Raw genomic sequence first — 26948 nt, forward strand, 5'->3', positions numbered from 1 at the left:
ATTAATTTTCATAAAGAACTGACATTTTTTGTGTTTTATAATCTTTAAAGTTAATACTCCAAGCGGACGCAATTTACCCCGCTTTTACACCGGTATTACTCCGCTCTTACACCGGTTACCCCGCTTTTACACCGATTTTACTCCGCTATTACACCGGTTACCCAGATTTAACACCGGTATTTTTAACACCGGTGAATAACTCCTCCTACACCGGTGTAATTTTATTTTAACACCGAGCGGAGTTAAAATGAGTCCATTTTTAACACCGCTCTTTTTACAGTGTAGCGAAAATACTTCTATATGACAGTATCAATTTTTATTAAAATATACGCGGGAATTTTTAAAAAATTTAAATTATTTATCAAATATTCGAATAAATAAGTAATATATGTTGAATTTACTTTTTTCTATTACGAAATAGTAACAGAGAATTGTGATAAAATAACTGAATTAACTTTTTTTATTCGGAACTAAAGTAAAGAACAGAAGGAAAAAAGAGTAGTGTAGTAGAGTAGACTAAAAGGAAAGAAAAAAATCTAAAAAAGATGTGTAATGAGAAAAAGCTTGAGAAGAGTGTAAAAGTACTGTTCAATTCTCGTAATCCTCTGGGTAAAAGAGAGAGAATTGAAAAAAGATCGTCCCAGTAGGCCTTAGTGTAGTTTACCAGTAAGACACACTGAGAAAAACTGGAGGAAGCTGAAGTAAAGTTTTACCTTGGAAGCCGGCGGGCCAAGCAACTTGAGCGGAACCAATAAGTGGCTCTACCCGAATAGTCAACGACTGGCACTGGTGTGAGTCTCAGACTTAGACTCAGTCTCTGAAGAAGTTGAACCAAAAGCAGAATAAGAGGAAGAACAAGAAACAGCAGTTGGAGAAGAAAAAAAAATAATGAAAATAAAAAACCGAGAGAGCTTTTCGATTTCCTTTGGTAAAGGCGTCGTAAATGGAAACTCTCAGGTCAAGGATAGATTTCAAAAGGATCTGAAGCAACCTCAGTTAATGTTTTGTGTTTCCAGATAAGATTTCTCTTGTTAGCAATACATTACAATAAAATATATATCTGTCAATATTTATATCTATCAAGACAGTGGAATTCAATAACAATTTTCAAACGATGGGATTAATGTCAAGTCGAGTATTAGCTCATTGTATTGTAATTTTTTCTCGAAACAAACGAGTTGTACGAGACACAAAAGAATTTTTTAAACTTTGAGCACGTAGTGAGTTGACTTAATTAAAAAGTTGAAGATTCACCTGAATTCATCGCGTAGCAAACTAATCAGTGACTCTCGGGACATGAAAGCGCGAGAGAGAAACGGAATTACTTGAATCGCTCGAACGACTTCAACCTCCTCTTGTCCTCTTTTCCTCGAGCTCAATTCAACCAAAGCCCAGATAGTACTTGCCCCAAACTTGTTTAATCTGAGTAACCTACTTACTTCTATTTCATTAAATATTTTTTAACTTCTAACTTTATTCTATTTCCCTTTTTTACATACGAAAAAGTTGATCCCGTTAGCACATAAACTATAAAGATGAATGAAAAATGACCCGGCAGTTGCATTTGGCTTAAAAGCAGTGCATTATTATATACAATTAGATTAGATTAAATCTGGAATCGACTTAGCGAGGGATTTAACGTCCGGTGAGATAAAAGCCAGCAGTAAAGGTTTAAGAGAATATACGTTGGCTAGGTTTAACTTGGGTTGAGTTGGTTGTACAGAGGTACAAAACAGACAACAGGCAAGCAGCATCAGAGTCTAGAGCGGTGGCTAAATTAAGAGCATGTCTCATTTTATTACTCACTGTATTCTAGGTCGTCCTGGTCGGAGAGGTAATTCGTGGAATTGTAGACGTGTTGGTCGGGCTTAGCTGCGGTAGTGGTGCTAGCGCTGGTGGTGGTTCTCGTAACCACCACAGTACTGTTTAAGGCCATGGACGGATTAGTTGGAATTGTCACGCTATCGCTAATCGCCACCGCAACCATGCTCCTGCTACGGATTTTCCTTATATTCCTGCTGCTTATGCTAGATGCTGGTGACGATGCTGAAGCTGCTGATGATACTAATGCCACTGAAACTACGACGTCACTGATATTACGAGTTCTTCTCGTGTTTTGGTTGCCCGTTGAAGCTATACCATCAGTTATTGCGGTAGTAGTTGCTGTTGTCGCTGTTATATCTATAGTGAACCCCGTTAGATTTTTCAGAATGTGTCTAAGCACTTGGCTTACTGGATTTTCATCAATTTCTGATGCCATAACGTGATAAATAAATTTATCACATATTTTTGTTTGTATTTTATCATTATTATTGATAAGTGGTTCGTTATTTTATTTATTTGTATCCTTGTTGTTTTTAGTTACTGAAGTTCACGACTAGTTGATACAAAAATCCATTCGAATTGTTGTTACTTCGGTAATAAAGTTTGTTTACATTTTTATTTTTCTTAAAGTGATTCTCGTTTCAATCAACTTTTTTTTTAGTCGCATTTGTTGGAAGCGATTTTCCGTGTCCATTCGCTGGGAATCGAATTTTTTTTCATCAAGAAATCTCTGTAACAAATAAAAAAGAGGACGATTAATTGATATTGAGAAACAATGAAATTGCTGGTGAGAACAATTGTGAATAAAGTGGACATGAATATTGTCACTTGGGAAAAGTAAAAGAGAATATAGCGTGTACACCGTAAATATTCATGAAATAAATTTATTTTGCATGTGTACACTCATGAAATATTCAAGAATTTAAAATTTCATTTTGCAAATGTGTGTAGATGTATACACATGAATGGGTAGATAAATAGATGGATGGGTAGCTGAGTATGAGTATGCTATTAATGTCCGATTGTACGGATATTTCTTTAATAATTTGAATAATGATTCATTACTTCTTGATTCATCTTTGATTAATTAACTCATCTGGTGAGTCTGCTGTTTCCATTGGGTATATCTGTCTATGTGTGAATATATATATAGTTCAATATCTCGGTGAGATTGACGTTGATTACTAATGGATTGAGTTTAGGGTTCCGGAGTATTCGCAGGTAACCAATTTCAAGGTAGAACGCTTGTTACGTCGATATTCAAGTGTACTAGATAATTAAACTCCTGTATAACAGTTCAGTTGCTACAGCGGTCTGCTTAACAATTAAACCCGCAACTGTTAATTCATCATTGAGATACGGGTTAATGTCGTTTGAAAATTAAGAAGTATTTTAGTACTTGAAAACATTCAATTCCGAATAAAATATTGTTCTGTCAATAATTATCGTAAAATTCTACATTTCTTTAGAATGATAACTAAAATTGTCCCACACTGTAAAAAGAGCGGTGTTAGAAATGGACTCATTTTAACTCCGCCCGGTGTTAAAATAAAATTACACCGGTGCAGAAGGAGTAATTCACCGGTGTTAAATCGGGGTAACCGGTGTAAAAGCGGAGTAAATCCGGTGTAAAAGCGGGGTAACCGGTGTAAAAACGGAATAATATCGGTGTAAAAGCGGAGTAAAATCGGTGTAAAAGCTGGGTAACCGGTGTAAAAACGGAATAATATCGGTGTAAAAGCGGCGTAAACTGCTTTCGCTTGGAGAATTAACTTTAAAAATTATAAAACACAAAAAATGTCAGTTCTTTATGAAAATTAATGAAAAATATCATTTATTAACAAGTATAGTGATGGAGTAAGTAAAAATATTTACAAAGTAAAATATTTTAACACCAGTAAAGAATATCTACACCGGTGGCGGCATTATTTTAACACCGGTCTAGAATATTTACACCGGCAGCGGCGTTATTTTAACAGCGGTACAGAATATTTACACCGGCGGCGGCGTTATTTTCACACCGCTTTCGGTGTTGAAATTTAACACCGCCAATTTTAACACCTACACCGCTTGGACTTACCCCGGTGATTTTTTACAGTGTATGTAAATGGTTATTATTTGCTGACAGATTGTTATTTTTCATCTGCACCCAGCTACTAATTTTTTCCAACTCGTTATTCGGTTATTTTCTGGTTCTGGAACGTCACCCAAAAAATAACAAAAAAGTAAATAAAACCAAAAGCTTATGATCAAAAGCGACTCTTTTAAAAGAAGAATAACTTTATAAAACAAAATGACAATTGATCGAATTAATATATACATGGGAGGTATAGGAGGCAAAGTATACTTTTTATATTTTAAAAACCAACAGAGTTAATATTTCATTTTTAAAATGCACATGAGTCACAAGCATATTTATAAATACCAGCATAACGTCATAAAATAAAAAAATCTCAAGGTAATTAAAATTGACATTTTAGTTACCATTTCATTTACAGCACGAGATTAAATTGATTTTTAATCTTACAAAGAAATATAAGAAATTTCTGTCAATCAAAAAAATATTTTTACATAATTAAATTAAAATAGTAAAAAAAAAAAACAGTCACAAATTGATTTTTAAAAAACACTAAAATTGAATAATTTTATATTAATGCCCATACAAAATACTTAAACCAACTTTTTATTGTTAAAGCTTTTTCAATTTTTCTTTAACGACATATTTATTAAAAAAAGATCATAAACGCGGAAGTTTTCAACAAAGTTATTTTTTGTTTCATACTTTGTATTTATTCATCATTCAGGCACACAAAAAAAAAAAAACAAATATCAAAGAACAGTCTTTCACTTTGAAGAAATAATAAACTATATAGCATCTATACAAGTCTACACCACCAACTCGATAATTGCGTTAACTTATTCTCTTTCAGTTAATTATTTTTCAGGAATATCTACAGCATACGCCGAGCTGTGTACAAAAAAGTTGAATTTTCTTTGATGCTAAATGAATACGCTTGAGCGAATTAACTTCACACTTGGTTGCGTCTTTCAGCAACGTAACTTTGTCATCTTTGGCTTTTATTGTTAATATTGGATCTGTTCTAGCGAAAATTTAATATTACATTGCTGTAGACTAGAATTACTCTAACCGACTAACCAGAAAAAATAATTGTCATTTATTTCACAACTTAGTATAACTAATTAATCAATTAAATAGTTCGAATACACCATGTATACTGCTGTAGTTTTTTACCTTTATAATAAAATAAAACAACAAGTGATTAAAAGTTTAGTGTCGTTGAACGCAACTTGGAAACTCAAACAGGCAACGTTAATTATACGCTCCACTTACGATTTACGTTGCACTTGTCTACTTACTATAGTACCCTATAATTCCTTTCAGCATATACTTTATTTATAAATAAAGATTTTCATACGTTAACTCATTAAAGTTTGCTCTAATTATTTTTATTTATATTTATTGAACGTTTTTATAATGACTTTCAAATACTCATCTTTGATTGAGATATTAATTTATGCATCATTATTTTAGTATGAAAAATTTATTAAGAAAATGATAATGCTTGTGACTATTTATTATTAATCGAGAGTATGAATTTATTATTTTGAACTTAGGAAGTGCAAAGAGATGAATCGGAGTTGTTATATAACTCTGGAGATATTGAGAAAGCAATTTTAATAAATTAATCATTCGCAGACAATATCAAATTAATATTTCAAAAGTTTCAATTTCCTGTCACAAGTTTATTTCTGTAATAATAACTGAGAGAACCATTTCTGCGATTTCAATATTACGTAAATGTTGTTTTATTGAAACAATATTAATTTTGATAAATTTATTATGAAATAAATTTCCTAAGTTATTAATATTGTCTGTATATTTTATAAGGAAATAAATAGTTATTATTCATTAACTGATGCTGAAACAAAAGTAATTTTTTATTTAAAATAAATATGACAGAAGGAGCAAAAATATATGAAAAATATATTAGTGATGCGAAACATCCGTCATTTTTATTTTCAGTAAAATCACGAGAAAGTGACTGACGATTGCTTGTCAATTGACATCAAAAATGATTTGAACAATTTTGTAGTCAATTGTTTTTTGGGCAAATTTCCTAGACTATTAAATGTTATGTAATTGCATGTAAATTGCAAGTCGTATAACTTAACATGACCAATTTGTTAGTTCAAAAATATCCAAATATAATTTTTTTTCACTTCTATTTAGATGCGAAATGACGGTAAATATATTTTCGGCCAATTTTTTATAAACTAATTTTCTGGGCAGTACCAAGTTGGCACGGGAACCGCAAATTGTTCAATTTTCGTTGGCCAATTGACGTCAATTGTCTAAAGATTGTCCACATAATTTTGCTGCCTTTTGACATTTAAAAAGTTGGACAATTATTGATATTGTACTCTGCTCATTAACAATTGGAGTTTTCATAATTAACATTTTTTAACTTATTACAACATAACTTGCGGCTGTTATAATATACTAATTTTCCAATTAAATAAAATAGAATATAAGGATAAAAATATTTCATAAAAAATTAGTCGAATAGACAACATTTATCGAGACATAAGTGACTTCATCTTGTCAGTACACATTTATTAAAAGTTTTTTTTTCAACTGGGGAAGGCTGAAGAAAATGGGGACACTGAAGAAATGGAGTAATTTTATGTATTCAAATATGCTGAATCCTTAACTTTTTACTTATAGAGCAAATTTTTTGTTGCCATCAAAACATAATTTTTTTTTTCAGTTGGAAAAAAGGCACCCCAAGAAAACTTTCCTTTTCATATACTTAACAACTTTTATAGATAACAAGAATTCACATGTAATGTAAGTGAAAAAATTTATTAGCAATAAAATTGATGGGATAAACCATCAAAATGAAGATCTATTTCGAGAAAAAATTTTTTTCATAATAATTTTGATGCCTCTCCCATCTTAACGAGGTATCTATTTCTATGTGACGAGGTATCTTTATATGTGAAAAGTTATCATTCATTCACGTTCACTTTTCCAATTGGAAAAATTGTGACTATTCACTGTGTACTTGTGAAAAGTATGTCACTAATTCAAATAGTGGTATACTTTTCACTGGCAATAAGTGACTATTCACTGCCAAATAGTAGTTGTTACGTGATTTTCGCTAATTCGTTTTTAAAGAGTATACGAGAAGTGAATGTTCAACACATAAGTAAGACAATTCTTATCACATACAATAATATAATCATTCCTTATTACAAGATGGCTACTCTCTAAATACGGATTAGTGAAAATAAGTGAATATTCACTAATTCCAAGTGCAAACCGAACCACCAATTTCAAAAAGTGGTTCCCCTATCCAAAAATTCCCATTGAATCCACTCAACTGCGACAAAAACCGCTTAGAATCCTATACACAGAAAGAAAATTATGGGAAGTTTTCCTATGCATTATGGGAATGGTTCCCGTAATGGTATGGGAATAGTACCTATACTACTATAGGAATGGTTCCCATAATATATGGGAACCATCCCCATAATAGTATGAGAATAGTTCCCATACTATTATGGGAATGGTTCCTATACCATTATGGGAATGGTTCCCATAATATTATGGGAACTATTCCCATATCATTATGGGAACCATTCCCATAATGGTATGGGAATCATTCCCATACTATTATAGGAATGGTTCCCATATTGGTATGGGAACTATTCCTATAATATTATGGGAACTATTCCCATAATGTTATGGGAACCATCCGTATAATATCATAAAATTTTTTTTTTCCACAATAGTGTAGAAATTTCCCAAAATTTGAATTTTCTTGAATGTTTTGTGATGACAAAAAATTCTTGTTAAAAATTGTAATGTTTTTTTGCCAAATACGATTTTTTTTTTCAATGTTTGAATTTTTGTTTTTATGTTTAATAATATTTCTGTGTATTGTAGAAGTGATTACCACATTTCTTTAAATTTATTTTTTCATGATAATATGGGAACCATTCCCATAATATTATAGGAATGGTTCCTATAATAGTATGGGAACTATTCCCATAATATTATGGGAATGATTCCCATAATATTATAGAAAGTATTCCTATAAATTATAGGAACCCTTCCTATATTTATAGGAACCATTCCTATAGTGTTATGGATATCATTCCTATAATTATAGGAACCGCTCCCATAATTTATGGTCGTAATTCCTATGATGGTATAGGAAAAAATTTCACAAAATTATGGGAACCGCTGCCATAATTTTCTTTCCGTGTAGGCTGTATTGGTTTCTATGCGGTTTTTGTCGCAGTTGAGCGGATTCTATGGGAATTTTTGGATAGGGTCGGTTGGCACTCAGAACTAGTGAATATTCACTTATTCATGTTTAGCGAGTATAGTCATCATTTTTTTTCAACGAGCGCATACTCTCTAAAAGTAAATTAGCGAAATTCACTATCAAATAGTGAATATTCACCATTTCAGAGATAGTCGTACCACTTTTTGGAGTAAGTGGTACTGGTTATCATTTTGTTTTCAGCGTGAGCATACTCTCTAAAAGTAAATTAGCGGAATTCACTAGCAAATAGTGAATATTCACTAATTCAGTTTTAGAGAGCATATAATAAACTTAAATATGAAACTTCACCATAATATATGTATGTTTCCTATTCGGCCTAAGATAAGATTTTTCAAGGTCTATAACATATTCACCCTTTCATCGTTATTGGAAACAAAGTAGCCTAGTAATGCTTAGAACTAACTGTATATAGCGTAAATTCTCAGCCAGCCATTGAATTGTTAACTGATTACCAAGCACTAAATCACTGAATTCGAAACTTTGTGTAAGCAAATAATTATGATAGGTTTGTGTAGATTTAACACGTACTACAAATCCCCGAAATGTATGCTGCTTTATCAAATTACTCTGATTTGAATAGTGTACACTCAATGTAAGCAATAAGCGAACAAATTAATTATCAATCAGATAAGCTCATGCATCTATGTACACAAAAACGTACGTATGTTTTACTTCACTGAAAAGGTTTTCCGAATAGCACGTGAATTAACACAACTTTTGTGAGCAATTTTGTTCGTCATCGGACAAACGACTCGTAAGCGACAAGGTAAAAACAAAAATAAAAATAAAATAACACAATCGCTCGTGCGATGCAATTGAGCGTGTATCTTTAACAGAGAAAAAAAAATAAAAACAAAAAACGGATGCACACAGATAGAGAAAGAGAGCGAGAGTTGAGTTTGAAACAAAAAATCTACGAGACACGATATTGTACCAAAAAATGCTTTGTATGTTTTTACCGTTCAAATATTTGAGGATAAAACTTTTCAATCCTTGTCAATGTACGTTCGTGTGTGCCCGATTGCGTTTCAACAGTTGCCACTAAATTTTTTAACTTTTTTCCGCTTATTTATCTGTTTGTTTGTATATTTGTAAAACCTGAATGTCGGTGGATTTATACAATAATTCCTGATAAAGCAAAAATTATTTTGTTTTTAACTCAACATGATAAGCTCTGTTTTTTAAAATTATTTTTCTCGTTTCTGGTTAAATTAATTGTAAATAACAATGAATTTAATATTATTTTTAATTTACAAGTTTAAAAATGAAAAATATAAAAAAAAATAAACGGCGATATGGTACAAGGAACAAGCGGAGAGTCCATTAACGAGAGTTTATGGTGACAAAATGAGATGTGCCCTTTACTTGCTGAAGTTCACTCTGTAATTTTCACCGGACACTAGCAGAGGAGATCGTGGAAACTGTTGGCTGGCATCGTGATGGTAAACTTTCTCGTAACAACTAGACACCACTCGGATAGAGGAAAACAAATTGGCATAATTAGCCCATTGGTTGTCTAGGTATCCGTGCATGTATACTTGAATGGACGTCAGTTTGTGTGCATGTGCATGTGTATGTGTGTGACTCTAGACAGAGATTAATCTTGCTGACAGTGTTGTATTAATGGAACCCGTTTTCGTACTCTTCAATTTCTATATCTTTAATAATCTCGTGATGTTTTAACGGCAAATCAAACTTGTTATAAAATGGACACTTCAAATAACGAGCAATTCGTTAAAAAAATTGTAGGTTTAGCCCTTTCCCGGTCGACCTTAAATCCCTACTCTTAATTTGAATCGTACGTCTTATTCTTAAAATGAGAGAGTTATAGTCTGTTTTCTAGAGAGGGGACCGGAAAAATGGTAGAAGGGGGAGTTTGTCTACACTACCACAACTAAACTTTCACTCATACAGCCTTACAACGGACTTTGATTGGCTTTATCCCCACATGACCCACATTTAGACTCACCGATACTCCGAGCCGGGAAATGGTTAATTATATTTATAGCTTTGAAAGAAAGTGAGCAATCGAAAATGAATACTTGAGAACAGCCAGTAGGCTAAATATCAATAGAGATTTTTGTTTAGAAGAGTTTATCATACAGCTAAGAGCAACTTTGGCATTGAAAAGTTCAAAAACAGTGGCATGAACATGATTTTGGTTCTAAAAGTTTGAAAACAATGAAAAATTTACAATTTAATTAGCAGACTTAGCTCTTTTCTAATTTTATTTATCGACATAAAATCTTTTTGAATTTAGATGAGAAGTCAAAAACGTGTAATATTGATGTTTTCGGGCTCAAAAGCTCGAAAAGGCGGGATGTTTAAGAGTTTGGTTCACACGATCAACTTTTTTTCCGGATTTTTTTATTCATAAGTTTCAAAGCTCTCGAATTTTATTACTTTGTTGGAACCTAAATATTCTTAAAATATCGCCGATATCTAAAGGGTCGACTAGGTATCTTCATTCCTCAACGACTTTTACAAGGTATCAGTATTTTAAAAATTTTTCCATTTCCTGAAAATATGGATAAGATAGATTTATTAATGTAATTTTATTTGGGTACCTTTTTTCCTCAGTTTATCTTATATCAATTTAATACTATTAATTTTATCGAAAAATTCGTCTTATTTAACGTGAAAAAAATGATACAATAAAAATATGTGTAGCCTTTAGGATCAGATGTCAATGGTCAAAAAAAAAATATATAAATAAATAAATAACAAAGTACTACATTTTCCTGTCACGATATCAAATTTATCTCACTCATATGATCCGTGTCATCACCCTAGTTTATGGCTTGTATCACTATTTTCGATGTGTGACAGCATAATACCGTACAACTTGATAAATTTCCATTGGATAACGACAAATTTTTTTAGACAAAATATTTTTATGCTAAAATTAAATGAAAAAAAAGAAAAAGTAATATTTGCTCCTTTGAATTCAAATTTTTTTAAATGGATAAATAAACATTTAAATTTTACAAACTGAGAATGAAAATAAAAAAATTAATTATGTTAAAAAAATTTTTCACGGTGAATAATGATGTTAAGAAAAAGGTAAAAATATTTTTCCAAGTGAATTACTGAATTTTACTTTATAGTATGCTAATGTAAAGCAAACAAAAGTATATAAATACACTTGAGCATTGTTCTGTAAGTAAGTTACTCATTCCAAAATTAGGTAGGTACCTTTTTGTGACATAGGTCCACCCTGATTGCCTCGATTACCATAATCGAACTACCTAACGGACTAACTCTTTACTTTGTCTTTTTCTTACTTATTTGCTTGCTCACTCACTCGCTTTTCACTGAAAAGAGTTTTGTTGGAATAGTTTTCAGCATTTAATTTACTTGCAGTATTTACTGCATTAATTAAAAACTTTTGTTTCAATCTTTGTGCGGGTATTGTACCTGGGCAAAACGCGAACGATTATTATCGTCTTTTGTATACTGTACAAGTTAAACTTTGTTTAAAATATATGTTCACATAATAAATACATAAAATTTTCAGTTATTTCATATACGAGAATAAATTAAACGTATCTCGTTGTTAATTCAAAATAATAATCAAATAATAAAATACTTCTTTGAACTAGACTATTGAATAGAATAGAATTAAATTGAATTTAGTGTGGTGAGGTTTGATAATAAATTTGTTCGTAAAGAAAAAAGGATGAAAAAATAATCTCACACTCTGATGTGGGCAGTCGAGGAAAATCCAATTGCCGGATATACTGCCGTATTTTGTGCCTTTCCCGAACTATCCGCACCCTCGTATAATCTGCTACGATTTAGCTGGATCGACCCTACGTAATTGCTTGTGATGGGCTTTACAAATTTCACCCAAGGCGTAATTCTATAGCTATATATATTTATATATAATCATTATTATTATCATTATTTTATTTCGGGTTCTGTTTTATTTACTTTGTATTATTTTCCTAATACCGCTGATCGCTACTGACAGCTGAAGGCTGAACGTCATCATATACATGAATTTCATAAAGTTTTACACCGTTTCATTTTTTATTCCATATCAGGAATTTTATTTGCATAAGGGATATAATAAAATATATATGAAATAAAGCTTATAATATATCGCTAACGCGATAATCTTGATAAAATTCCGACCGAATGTTTTTTTTTTCTATTTACTTTATTTTAGCGGTATGAAGTTTTTTTAATTTTAAAATATGTCGAAAAAATTTTTTTCCACTGCTTTTATAGATTAAATTTACATATTATAAACTTTTGCCCGAAAAAATGATTATTCATTTTTATTTATATTCGATCTTTTTCAGTGATACATAACATTCGACAGACAAAATAAATAAAAAAATCTATCACAATATGTAGATTATTCTTGATATATATCTGATGATTGGTATTATATCAGAAAAAATATATATGAATTGAGAACAAAAACTATTGAAATAAAATATAACAATTTTATCAGTTTTGTATTTAATATTTTCTATAAAAGCTACTTTTTCTTTGTTGGCATAATATGTTATCAAAAAATGATCATTCTTATCTGATACATTGAAACACAGTTGGACTATTGTAAGTATGATAAAGAAAATGTAATCCTATGAAAATGTTCATTATTTTTCGTTTGAGCCAGTAAACAAACAAACAAATCCAAATAAAGTACACGGAGAAAAAAATATTGTGATTGGCACGATCTGCTGGATAGTGATTTGCGTATTGTGAAGGGAGCGATCTGTAGAGCTACCTTCACGATCCATTCTAGTCCCATTCACGATCCGTATTGATGTCAGCACGATACGTAACAATACGCGCACTAACCTCCAAATAGCAAAACGGGTATCGCGACAGTCAGTATACTGTATCGCGCTGGTCACAATAAATTGTTCTCCGTGTATATTGTGCTAATATTTATTTAATACTCTGTAAAAAATTTTTAGTGATTACGGATTTTATTTCAATCCGAATTCACTTCGTCATGCGGAGTTCCAGAGTTTAAAAAAAAATCACACTGGATACACAAAAAAAAAATCGGTCTATAAGTTGACCCTGCGCGCCAGCCCTAAAACTTCCCGCTGTTTTCGAGCTCGTTGAGCTCGAAAACACTATTGTGAATACATTTTCAAGCTCGCAAATACTTTTGTATGTCATTGTTTTGTAAAAAACCATTTTTTAGCATTTCTTTCTCCCATGATATCTCGCGAACGAATTAACTGATTTTGATGGTTGAGGCGGCAATCGACGCGTTTTGTCAAGTCCTAAAGCTGATCAAATTTTGGATTCGATTTATCGAGTCGTTTTTGTGATATTTCAGGAAAAATAAAAAAAATTTTTTTTTTTAATTCTTTCGACAACGGTTTCTCTTGAACGAATGAACCGATTTTGATGGTTGAGGTGGCATTCGACGCGGCTTATAAAGCTCTAGAGCCCAGTCCATTTTGGAATCAATCTATCGAGCCCATTAAAAGTTATCAAAAAAAAACATTTTTCAAAAAACTTTATTTTCTGGAATATCTCTGAACGAGCCCTATCGATCAAGCTCAATTTTCTCTCGGCTTCAAGATATTGTCAATCCGCATCGAATGACACCTTAAAGTTCAAAATCGTTTCATCCGTTCAAAAGATACAGGTATTTACATACGTACGTACGTACATACATACATACATACACTCGGACATCATCGTGAAATTAGTCAGAATAGCTCCCTCGGACCTCAAAACGTCGACATCTGATGGAAATTCGATTTTCGTATATCGGACCGGAACCTATAACTTCCCGAATTTTTGAAAATTTACAATTTTCTTAGCGGGAAGTTAAAAAGCAGTTGAAAAATTACAGTTTCTACAGTAAAAATAGGCCTTCCGGGAAAAAACTTTAAACATTAAAGCTTAAACTGTAGTTTAGAAATTTGTTATAGTAATAAAATTAATACAATTTTAAGCAACAAATTTTACAGTTTAAATCGACAATATCGAGTTTGAAACTGTAATATATTTGTTACTTCTGGATGAAAAATGTAATTTTTACAGTTTCAGACTCGGAGCGCTTTACTACTATACGAAACTGTAATTTTTCAACTGCTCTTTTTCCGTATACGGAGTAAATAGGGAGTTTGCTTTTTCAGCTGAGGGATTTTGGAGGGATCTAGATTTTATTTCAATCTGCATTCACTTCGATTCGGAGTTTCAATATTAAAATAAACATCTTTTAGAAGTCAATTCCACTCCACATTCACTCCAGATTTACTCTGCGTTCACTCCGCTAATTTTTTACAGTGTACAGTTTACGAATGAATAGATAAAATCTTTACCCTGATTATTACAGTTCAAATTCAACTTCTTCAAATTTTGAATTTAATTTCAATGTTAATAGTTTTGGATTGTATTCAATAAACTAGATTACGATCTATAAAATATTCTAGTATGAACTTATAATTGTATAATTTTGAATAGCAGTATACAATCCGATTAAAATAATACCGTTATTATATTTTCTATTATTTGATAATAAATAAAGGGTGATTTCATAATAACGCTTCCGTTAAGTATAAAAAAAAACTGGGGTCACATAAAAATCCGCGACAATTGAGCGGATGAACGTAAAGTCGTGGACGTTAATGATAGGCGTCCTAAAATTTTCTGGCCGGATGGACACCTGTCACACACCCAATGATAAATTGTTTAATGCACGGTATTCTTATTTATCTATTTTTTCATAGCCCGTTATTGCTTTATGTGAGCAAAAAAAAAAAATATATATATATAACTATATTATAAAGAAAAGCGTGAATAAAGTATGGGAATTTCAATAACTCTAAAATCATACACAGCAGAGCGAGAAATTTTCAGCACACAGCGCGCGATATATATCGTATACGATGAAATATACGAAAATGGAAATCACGTCGTCGTGAAACTTGGTATTGTTTTAGACATTTATGTGACCTTCCAGTTTGGAACATTAAATTGCTCAACCTACGAATATACATATATTTGTATATATAGAAATAATGCATATAGCTATAGATAAATAAATATATATGTATATGTGGGTGTGGTTTTAGAATTGATAGCAGAAACAAAACGATTACTCCGTCCATATTGTTTGTGCGTCAAGTGTAGACAAGTTAAATTCATTTCTATTATTAAATCGACAGCAATCAAATTCAATTCTGTTGTGACACGCAAACTTGATTTTGTTCTTTAGCTTCATTTTTTTTTCATTATCGTTGACACGTTTTTCATTTCTTCGTTGCTTTTATCTACTTTTTCGTTTTGTCATTTTTTTTTTTTTTTTTTTCAACCTATTTCGAGTACTGTTCTATCTATTCCCATTTTAGCACGAATCCTCTCACAGTCAGGAACAGTGTAATTGGTTTTTGGCCGATTGCATATCTAAAACATTAGTCGGGGATTAATGGCAATATTTTTTCTCACTGACAATCTATTGTCGTTATATTTAAATATGTAAACTATTTATTTAACAATCAAGATAAAGGTCCGGTCAAAGGTAAATGATTGTACAGAAATGTTTTTTCTCATGTCACATAATTTTTTTTTAATAAAATTACTCAAATAGACTGTGGATATTAATTACAGATAAAATTTAATTAAAATTATTAATTCTTAAAAATAAATATACTGTTTTAGTGGACTGATGAAGTATCGCTAAAAATCATTTTTTATAAAAAGATAAGAATATGGGCTGCCTTTGAATAAGAACATTTTGATATGTTTGAATATTTTAGTCCAATGCAGGAAAAGTTATGACAGAGAACCCGAGTCAAAAAACAAATTCGGATTTAAGTCTCAAAGTTTTCAATGAGGTTTTTGAGGATCGATTTAGAATTTTAAGATTGATAACAGTACAGAAAGTTATCCTAATTTGGCCCTCAAAGTAGTAGTTACGACCCTTTTTACCACTTTGAGGACTAAACTGGAATAACATAGGGTAGAAGTACCATTTGTGGCCACTGCTCCATTTTTGGACATTTAATACTTTATTTTAAATAATGAAAACGTATTAAAAAAAAATTTAATTGCAATAGTGTGATAAAAATATCTTCAAATACATTTAAAAAAATTAATTACGTTGTTGCGTATTTTACAAATTATTTTATTCAAAATTTCTAAGTGGCCAAAAAACGGTCCTTCTACCCTAATCTGGATTAGAGCCTCAAAATACTCAAAACATACAGGAATAATTTTATCCACATTTGAACCTCAAAAGTCTCATTTGACATATTCTCTCCCCTCCCTCTTCTATATAAAATTTTTCAAAGTCCTAAATTTAACTTTTCATTCGTTGAAGATTTTGAGGTCTTACTTATAACTTAAAATCGATAAATTATTCGCATTTAGATCTCATAGTTCTCATTGAGGATTTTGAGTACAAAAGTAGAGTTACTTCCTGAGCGGCAAATAAAATATCAAAGGAATTGAGGCTTTTGAGGACTAAACTAGAATTTGTGTTTTGACTCGGGAAGAGATTTATTTTAAATAATTATAAATGAATTATTTTTTTAAACTCTATGTGATCTGCTTTTAAAAAATATAAGAATCATTAAATAGTAAGTACTCGTAAATAAAAGTACAATATTGAAAAATCTCATAATGCCTAAATATCATCTATATTTATTGATGACGCAAAAGGAAACTTATGTATTCTGTAAACGATCGGGCTCAAATAAATAAATAAATCAAAAATACATAAATAAATAATATTATAGATCAAAGAAAAATATTTTTACCACAAAAGTATACCGGGAATAAGATTCAGACATTGTATCAGTAAACGAACGAAGATATTGCTCTCTTAAGTCCCTTGAGTACTAAAAAATTTTCCGTCAAACGAAAGAACCCCAGGAAGACCATCTGCTTCTTAAACGTATATATTTATATATGTATATACTTGTTCATAAGAATGTATCGTAAATTACATAGACTAATATAATATATGCAAACGTGTATTTACAGTCTTGAAATATACAAAAGAAGCCTTTAGCATGCAAATTGATCAGGAACCTTTTTTGCTATTATCATCTCTTTATCATTCTCCAGAGCTTCATATCTAAGACCTTTGTGCAAAAAAAAGTGGACTCTATTCATAAAAAATTGATAAAAATAAAATAACGCATACTTTTAATTTATTCTGTCAACGTAATGTTCAATCAGAGAGCAATCAGTTAGTCTAACGAACTTGGAATAATTAAGCTCTCAATGGTCCTCGAGAATGCTTGACATTATAGTCCTTTTCGTTCCTCCAATCTCATTTCTTCGTTTTAGGTACAACTGCTAGTACTACATCTACATCTACGTATACAGCTCTAACGATAACTACTACTTGATGTAATAGTAAATATAGAGAGCTACTAGAATTTTATTTTTATACTCAACACAAAAGAACAATCGTTGTGCGACACCGTATTGTTATGTGATGAAAAAATATAATAACAATCAAAATAACAGTTAGACTATTGATAATAAATACTATTAATGTTTACTATAGTATTTTATTATATCGAACTACTATTAACTACTAGAAACAAAGAAAGTTGTAAATTTTAGTAGATACTATTGATGTAGGACTGAATTTCACATCAAACTGAATTTTCAGCATTAAATTAAATGAGCCTTCAGAATGAATTCCACTCCGAGGGGATTAAATAAGTAGTCATCAGCTCCGCGGAATTTACCGCGAACTTTAATGTGATTTACTCTATCATTCAGAGTTCCAGGTTTTAAAAAAAATCACTCCGCATTTGTCGGTAAGTGAGATAATTTTTAACTTTTTTTCAATAAATTCTACCGTAGCCTACTGTAAATTTTATTCGGTTTTCGGTAAATTTTATGAAGTCTACCACAAAAAAAATAAATTTTTTCGTAATTTTCATTGAAGAAATGGTAATAAATAAAAGCGCCGCATTATGTCCCACGATTACAGTGAATTTAACGGTAATTTTTAAAGAAAATTTATTTCCGTGTAGCGGAGTGATTTTACTTAAATCCTCATTCACTCCGGTTTGAAGTTTCACTATTAACCTTTCGTTACTCGCGACACTCGCCCGACGATTTTCATCGCGCGGTGAGCACTGTGCCGCCCATGCTAAAGGAAATGCGACGTTGCCAAATTATAATGCTATAATGAATTATTCTTACAGTAACAACAGTAAGTTTGGCAACGTGGTCACAAAAATTGAATCGACGATTTAACTCGCATAATGAGCACTGTGCCGCTTTTTCACATTCTTGTAATACATAAATATACTTTTTTTATATTTAAAATGTATATTTATCAATTATAATCATATTTAACAAAAATATAGATTTCAAAAAGAGAATTGGTTAAGTATAAAGTCACAAATACCCATATAGTAATTTTTATTGCAATTTTAGTCAAAAAGGCGGCCCCGCATGGAAAAGCTATATATTGTTAAAACTATATAAAAAAATATATGGTGAATATGTGATAAATATATAGCGGCAAAAATATCTATATTGAAAAATATATGTTTTTTACATATATTGGATTATATATGTGTCATAATATATTTGCTCGTATATAATGTTTTGTATTTTTCTATATATATTATCTCATATAATGCTCAATATATTCTTATCATATATGGATAGTATATATATAATTTATAAGTATAATATAATAAACTTGATATATATATCCATATATTTTGACTCATATAATTAGTGGTATATGGTCTCTATATAATTGATTATATATGAAAGAATTTATATGATTAAATATATGGTTCACAGTATATTGGAATTATATTTTTCCAGTATATTAAAACTTATATTTTTCGCAATATATTGAAAATTTTATTTTTTCAATATACTTTTTTACTTTCTACACAATTCCACAAAAAAAGTCAAATTTATTCTTTCTTCTCCTTCTTTTCATTGACCTTATATTTACTGGCAATAACCTAAGAAAAGTAAAAAAAGTGCCATATATTTTACAATATATTAGAAACCATATATTTTGCAATATATTGGAAAACATATATAAAAAATATAAAAAATACTATATATTAATTAATATACTACTTTCAATATAATATATCAATATAAAAAAAATATATTAAAATATATATGTAAAACATACATAAAAAGTCATATATTGGTAATATATTCTAGCCATATATTTTTTTTCAATATATTATCATATATTAATACGGCAAAAATATAAATATTATTTTATATATTGTACAATAGATCACATTATAATATTCATATATTCTATCATATATGTTTTCACATATAAAGTTTTTTCATGCGGGGCGTCACGCTCATAGCGCGAGTAACGAAAGTTTAAAATAAACTTCCTTGAGAAGTGAATTTGACTCCGTCGGGATTAAATAATTTAACAGTTATTCCCCTCGCATTAATTCCGGATCTAATCCGCGTTTATTCCGCAAATTTTTTACCGTGTAGATAATTATCTTATAAGTTTTTCGATAACATTAATATCAATGGATTTTAATTTATTGACAGCCTACTTATGTATGCCTTCTGCACTTCGACAACTGCTACCACAATAGTACTGTGACCTGATTTTTATTACCTATCGATTTATGAGTATTTAGTGAAATGAGAACGTATGCTTCCCGTGCGATCCTTAATGCTCGTCAATTAATTTTACTTAAGCCCCAATGGGCTTTAATAATTTTGAATAATAATTATGTCAGATAATTGGTCATTAAATTATAGATTAGACTTAAACCGGAACAAATAAAATAAATTATTTAATTCAAGCTTCTTTAGGTATTTCAAAGAGAAAAAAAATTAACCAATTCTATTGCATTTGTGAATGCACGAGTGTCTCAGTAAAAGTAGCGAAATCTTATTTGAGGATTCGATGAAATTCCACAGCTTAAATTCTGTGAAAAACGTTAAGGAAAAAAAGAAACAAGCGGAATAAAAAAAAAAAATTTTTATACTCTCTATTGACTAATATTCTACAGACACTTTTCGAGCAAATCGACGTTGATTTAAAAAGATCTGCGTTCTTATTCGGCACAAGACTCAACTCGATTCTCAATTCGTACTAAGTCGCACAGTACGTTCTACGAAAATCCTGTTGACTAGAATTTGATTCATGTGAAAAGACAGATCTTTATAAAAATCCACAAGAATTTCACTTCGAGTATTACCTATAACTCATTTTTATCGGCTTAACTATTTTTTATCTATTTTTTAACTTGTTCAACAAAAAAATATTTTTTTATTATTTAAAAAAATTTCAAATATAATATTTTATTGTCCGGATAAAAATAATTAATACAGTCAAAGTGCGGGATTTTTAAAATTTATAAGAACCACCAGTGAATGCCAAATAACAAAGGGATAAAATATAAAAAAATATAAAAAATTAGTAGACTGAAGATGAAAGGTCATAGGGAATTTTGGAGAGAAGAGAAGAATTCTGATATTCAGAATACGCTGAACACGGTGCATTGTTCATGTGTAAAGAGAAGAGGGTCGAGAAGAAGGTTTCGGTCATTTCGATAATTTACAGCCCGATGAAGCAAGGTTTAGCCAGCTCACAGGAAAGCTAGGCGGATCTAGAGCACAATCACCGACCAACAATACAAGTGGGACGTAATCGTGGTGTTATAGTTCAATTCAGGCTGACTGGAAGGCGCATTGTCTCCTTGCAATTACACTTCACTCACTTCTCATCAGCTAACAAGCTGTTTAGATTGGGCTTAAGTATAATCCCTTCCTTATTATTGTTATTGTCTATTACAATTACTCTCAATCATAATCCTTTGCCACTACTAATGTGTCATTAATTATTAATTACTTATTTCAATTAACCTTCAATATGTGTATTAGGTAGTTATTGTCTAGTTTTTTGTCTATGAAAAAGTTTGACATCATTTAAAAAATCTATCGTCTGATTTATTATTTTATTGATGTTAGTGATGAGCGTTGGTCATTTTTTTGCTGGTCAATTGACCAGAGAATTTCTCTGCCTTAAATCACTTATTGATGTACACTTTTTTTGCTGCATTGAAAAATGCAAAGACGAGTATATATAAAATTTTATGTTTTACAAAAAAAAATCTTTTAGTATTAATTCATAAATTTATAAGCATTTGAATACTTTACTCAAAAGTATATAACGATCCGAGCTCAAGGTATGTAATGAAAATATATTTAAAAACCATGACATTGCGCACTGAAAGTCAGCAAATCTATTTAACGTAATAAGAAAAATTGTAATATGGATTTATATGATAAAATACATATAATATTTTATATCATAAAAAAAAATTTGAAATTAACTATAAACATTCATTTAATCAACCTCAGTATTTTTGCGTCATTCGCAATGTTCTGTCATACCCATGAGTATAAACTTTTAAAAACATTTTTTTTCCACAAAATAGAGAACGTCTAAACTGTCAGTTATAATACTTCCACTTAGAACTTTCTAATAAGTTTTGTTTTGATCAGTTTGTTGTTATTTATATTTAAAATCTACAATAGACCTCATGAAAATCTAAAATAATAATAGCATTTAAAGCATTAATTTTAATATTGACAAAAAATAAATTGAATTTTATCAACGAAAAAATATATAAATTATTGAAACCGCAGTATAAAGTAAAATAAATTCAAATACATATAGATGAAAAAAAAATTTCTACTAGTTACCGAGCTTTGATAATTTATAGAGTATTGATATTTTATATTTAACTGAAATTAACACTGATGAGAAATTAATAGATGCAAAGGCTTTGATAGAAATTTTGTAATTACAATAAATCAAATAAATGGTATTATTTTAACTGAAATACAGATACTTAAATAAACTGAACAGGTTTAAAATTATTAAGCAAATATAGCTTTCCAATCAGTTAATATACCACGAAGTAAATATGGGAAAATATAATACGATGAATTTCACACCGGAATAATCCTAAATATCATAATTACCAATCAGAGTTGTAAAATTTTTTATCAAAAGGAAATGCATTAATCATAAATTTTTATATATTTTATAGGAATATTCTGTAGTAAAAAAAAGTAATTAATTACTTACAACCCTACCAGTAGTTATGGATATAACAAAGTCTAGTAAAATTGAAGTTTTAAAATTATCTGTACACTGTAAAAAATCGGGAATTAATTCGAAGTGATTACAGATTTTATTTATATCCGAATTCACTGTCACTCAGAGTTTCGGAGTTTAAAAAAACATCACTCTGCATAGTTTGTCTTTTCAGCGGAGTGATTTCGGAGTCTGGATTTTAGTTCAATCCGCATTCACTTCGATCCGGAGTTTCGATCTTAAAATGAACTCCCCTTTGGAGTGAATTTCAATCTAAGGGGATTATATAAATAAACAGTCATCCGCTCTACATTCACTCCGGATTTAATCCGGGTTCACTCCACAAATTTTCTATAGTGTAGATAATTACGTAATATATTATTAGATAATTACAAACATGCTGCTATAACATAATATTACTAACTATACATCAAAATCAACATCAACAGAGTTGATGAACGTGAGAATAATTAATCAATCTTATTAGTGTTTGCTCGTAAAGCAAGGCATTGCAATTAGCTAAGGTAGCACTTGTCACATGCTTGATTTTCACGTCACCTTCCGCTGAGAATTACTCTTATTTCATACAAGCTAACATTCAACCATCTCAATTAAATTTAATTTCACCTCTCTCTCCCTCTCTCCTTCTCACATTATACTTTATTTTATTTATTTGTTTTGTTTCTAATACACGTTAAAAATCTGCTGCGTAAATGCAATCTCTTAAGATTTACTAAAAAAGATTTCAAATTCCAGAGCCAATTTTTCACAACGTACGCAAAAATAAATCTAATTAATAAAAGAAATCATCACATATGCTATTGGATTTATTCTTACTGTGATTTAATATCAATAAAAGTATTAATGATTGTAAATATTAATGTAGTTTATACTTACAGTTTTATTGTTACAGAAAAAAAATAAATAAATGAATAGAAATAATAATTCGTGTAATTAAAATTTTAGTAATAATATCTGCTATTTGTAGTGATATTTAAATTATAATTTTAATGCTACACAAAATCATGTATTTCAACTCAACGTATTGTACTATTGTGTAATTAAACAATACTTTAATCTAATGCTTATTTTCTGGTTGAATCTCAATTAATTTAAATTATGTTTTCAAATTAAATCCGTTGATTAAATGTATACATATAGTAACAAGAGAATATATGTTATTCGACTTAATTTAAATTTCAAAACAACTTGTAATTATTGAAGCTGTTTTCATTCTTTTTAATGATAATGATAATAATAAAAATACTATTAAAAATAGTGTACACTGTAAAAAATTTTGGCGTAAAAATTACCACCGAAAATTTTACACGGCCGTGTAGTGTGAAATCACGGTGTTAATTATCCATCCGAATAATTTTAACACAGTGTAGTCTACTTTTTTTACACCATTCAGTGTTGCTCGTTATAATTTTGATTAATGAGCAACAAACAACACAGTCTGAAATATTGTGTAAGAAAGACACTTTAATATATTTCACTTGCTAGCAGATAGAACCAAATATTTATTCAACAATTAAACATTATTAAACCCGACAGCTGATCGTATAATATGGACAGTTAATAATAATAATATAATAAGGGTAAGGGTAAGAGTAGTTAAATGACATCACGTTGGGTCCTCTCGGAGGGCCCCGTCGGAATGCCTCTTCTTCGCCTGCCTCAATGTCCATCTCGCCCTTCTCTAGTGGGGGTGAACCTTGTCACAGGCTGGGGGTAGCTCCTGACGTCAGAGGCTACAGGCCTCAAGATGCCTTCCGAGCAAAAGGCTCGGTATTCAGGAACGAGTAGCTTACAATTGTGTTAAAATAAACACAACCTATGTGTTAGAAACGGTCCACATAATATTTGTGTTATTTTTCAATACAGACTGTTTGTGTTAAATTTCAACACAAAATTTGTGTTAAAATTTCATCACACAATTCGAGTAATATCAGAAGTAACTTCAACACTTTTTAAATGTTAATGGCGACACAAAAAAAAAATTCCCGCATGAAAAAACTTAATATGTGAAAACATATATGATAGAATATATGAATATTATAATGTGATATATTGTACAATATATAAAATAATATTTACATTTTTGCCGTATTAATATATGATAATATATTGAAAAAATATATATGGCTAGAATATATTATCAATATATGACTTTTTATGTATGTTTTACATATATATTTTAATATATTTTTTTTATATTGATATATTATATTGAAAGTAGTATGTTAATTAATATATAGTATTTTTTATATTTTTTACATATGTTTTCCAATATATTGCGAAATATATGGTTTCCAATATATTGTAAAATATATGGCACTTTTTTTACTTTTCTTAGGTTATTGCCAGTAAATATAAGGTCAATGAAAAGAAGGAGAACAAAGAATAAATTTTACTTTTTTTGTGGAATTGTGTAGATTTTTGAAGATGAAGTTATTCAATTAGAGTAGTAAATATGTACACTATTTTTGAAGAGTATTAGTCTCGATAGAGTACATATATGTTATTCTACTAATACTGTTGAATTTGATACATATTGCTTTTGACCAACTTGTCATTAAAAAATTTTTTTTATACATATTAAATAGTATTTATAACATTTCAATATTTGTCTTATCGCAGAGTTATCATAAATTACACATTTACGCGCATGACAGTGTAAAAATTTTTAATTTATACCGCCTAAATTAAACACGATATTTAGGGTAATTTTCACACCAAAATTTTTACACCGAGTGCTAAAATTTTTTACAGTGTAAGAAACACAGTTGAAAGTAATTTTTTTTGTATAAAGTAAAAAAGACATTGGCGTTCATACTTATACATTTCTTTCTATTGCATAATAAGGTTAAGTGCAAGTAGAAGTAACGAGGATCTAAGAAGCTTTTTCCCCTTGTTGAGATTTTCACATTGCATCCACGCTTCTCACAGTCGTAACCACCTCGGAAGTAACATCAACTAGTAGGTCACGTAGTAAAAAGGGAAAAAAAGGTTAAAAAAAAATGTAACCAAAAAAAAAATACAAGACCCATAATCACAAGTAAACAAATCGTCGATACCTAGAATTATTTGTTTTAACTTTTTATATTCTGATAATTTGATTACTGACAATTTTTTTTAATTGTTATAATTTTTGTTCAAAATAAACACGATTTAAATGCAATTAACCCCTACGCCGCTCGGTTATCAGAATCGTTAAATTCAATATGATCGTTCAATTTCAACCTCGAGTTAACGTGGAAATTTAATCCTGTTGTACAGAAAATGTCGCACGCATACAAGTCAACGATATATGTAGGTCAATCGCCATAGTTCAAAGGTCAAGAGGCATTTCAGTGAGTAAGACATAAATTTATACTTTATCAGAATATGTTTTAGTGTTTTCATCTTAGATTATCATATAAAATCATTATTTATTTATTCATGAGTCAATAAATAAATAATTCACAGTAAAGAAAATTTCCCGAGTCGAAATAGTAGACGTAAATTTAACGTTCTTAACGTTTTAAACGTAAATTGAACGTTTTTAACGTTTTGAACGTAAATTGAACGTGTTTAACGTTTGGAACGTAGATTGGAGTATCATAAATTGAAAACATATTTATCATAAAACTAAAACCTATTTATACTTCCAATAAGAAAACAGAAGCATACCAGAAAATTTTTTTCAACGATTTTGTACTCCTGGATTATAATCACGTCAATTCCCTAAAATTTTGTCGTCCGCTTTTCTGGCTCTCAAATAAAGAATTCGTATTTTGAAAAAAAATTTTTTTTCAGTTCCATACTTCTATCTTTAACACTGTATATTATGATATCAAGGTGATGAAAATTGTAATTACAAATATTGAAATAAATTAATTGATGTTATCATTTAACTAAAATCATAACTCATGAAATTACCAGTTTTTTACGAACCAAAATACAAAAAAATCGTTCAATTTACTTTCAAAACGTTAAAAACGTTCAATTTACGTTTAGAACGTTAAGAAAGTTCAAATTACGTTCAAAACGTTAAGAACGTTCAACTTACGTCTATTATTTCGACTCGAGTTATCATTGCAGAATTGAAACGATCAAAGTTTGTATTAAAATGATAGATATTTGAGAAATTTTATAAATTTCGCATAACATATTTATCAAAAAATGTTGTGGATTATTTAGTGGATTACAAATTAAAAATTGATGTTTACATTTATTATTCTCATTGACAAATTAATTAGTTTATTTATCCTCTGAATAATAAATGGATGAATTTAGTAAAATATTAACTTGTATAGTGTCTGACTAATGATACATTTATCTACTTATGCTCAAAAATTTAAATAAACAGAACTCGGTTTATTGTATTTTCATTTTTAATGTTCGACGTCTTTAATCAGGTTAAGTATAGAAAAAAATAATAAAAGAAAGCAGTGTAATTAAAGTTTGAAAAGTACTACAAACTTTAAAATGATGGTTAGTATAAGAGTTTTTAAACATACAGCGAAAAGTTAATTAGAAAAAGAATATATAAATATTCTTACCAGCAATAGTAGTAGTAGTAGTAGTAGTAGTAGTAGTAGTAGTAGTAGTAGTAGTAGTAGTAGTTGTAGTAGTAGAAGAGAAAGTAGCTCATAGTTAAATCAAAAAAATATATATATATTTTATTTACT

The 26948-nt window shown here is 29.8% G+C and overlaps 1 protein-coding gene and 1 long non-coding RNA gene across 6 annotated transcripts in view; one reads left to right on the forward strand and one right to left on the reverse strand.

Moving 5' to 3' along the window:
- Nucleotides 1-26948, forward strand: part of LOC130667874 (uncharacterized) — a 268882-nt gene that overhangs the window by 214124 nt on the left and 27810 nt on the right. For 2 of the 5 annotated variants that reach the window (XR_008989912.1, XR_008989913.1), the window contains exon 3: nucleotides 6615-6694. The exons of the other annotated variants lie outside the window; for them this stretch is intronic. This is a non-coding gene — a long non-coding RNA (uncharacterized LOC130667874). The remainder of the gene's footprint in view (nucleotides 1-6614; nucleotides 6695-26948) is intronic. 5 annotated transcript variants of the gene reach the window in all.
- LOC130667867 (uncharacterized) overlaps nucleotides 1-26948 on the reverse strand; it is a 188585-nt gene that overhangs the window by 150258 nt on the left and 11379 nt on the right. Inside the window, exon 2 of the mRNA XM_057469745.1 lies at nucleotides 1807-2554. Coding sequence (XP_057325728.1) covers nucleotides 1807-2260 — 454 coding nt within the window. The 5' untranslated portion in view covers nucleotides 2261-2554. The remainder of the gene's footprint in view (nucleotides 1-1806; nucleotides 2555-26948) is intronic.

The sequence above is a fragment of the Microplitis mediator genome, chromosome 5 (assembly GCF_029852145.1).
Source record: "Microplitis mediator isolate UGA2020A chromosome 5, iyMicMedi2.1, whole genome shotgun sequence".
Lineage (NCBI taxonomy): Eukaryota > Metazoa > Arthropoda > Insecta > Hymenoptera > Braconidae > Microplitis > Microplitis mediator.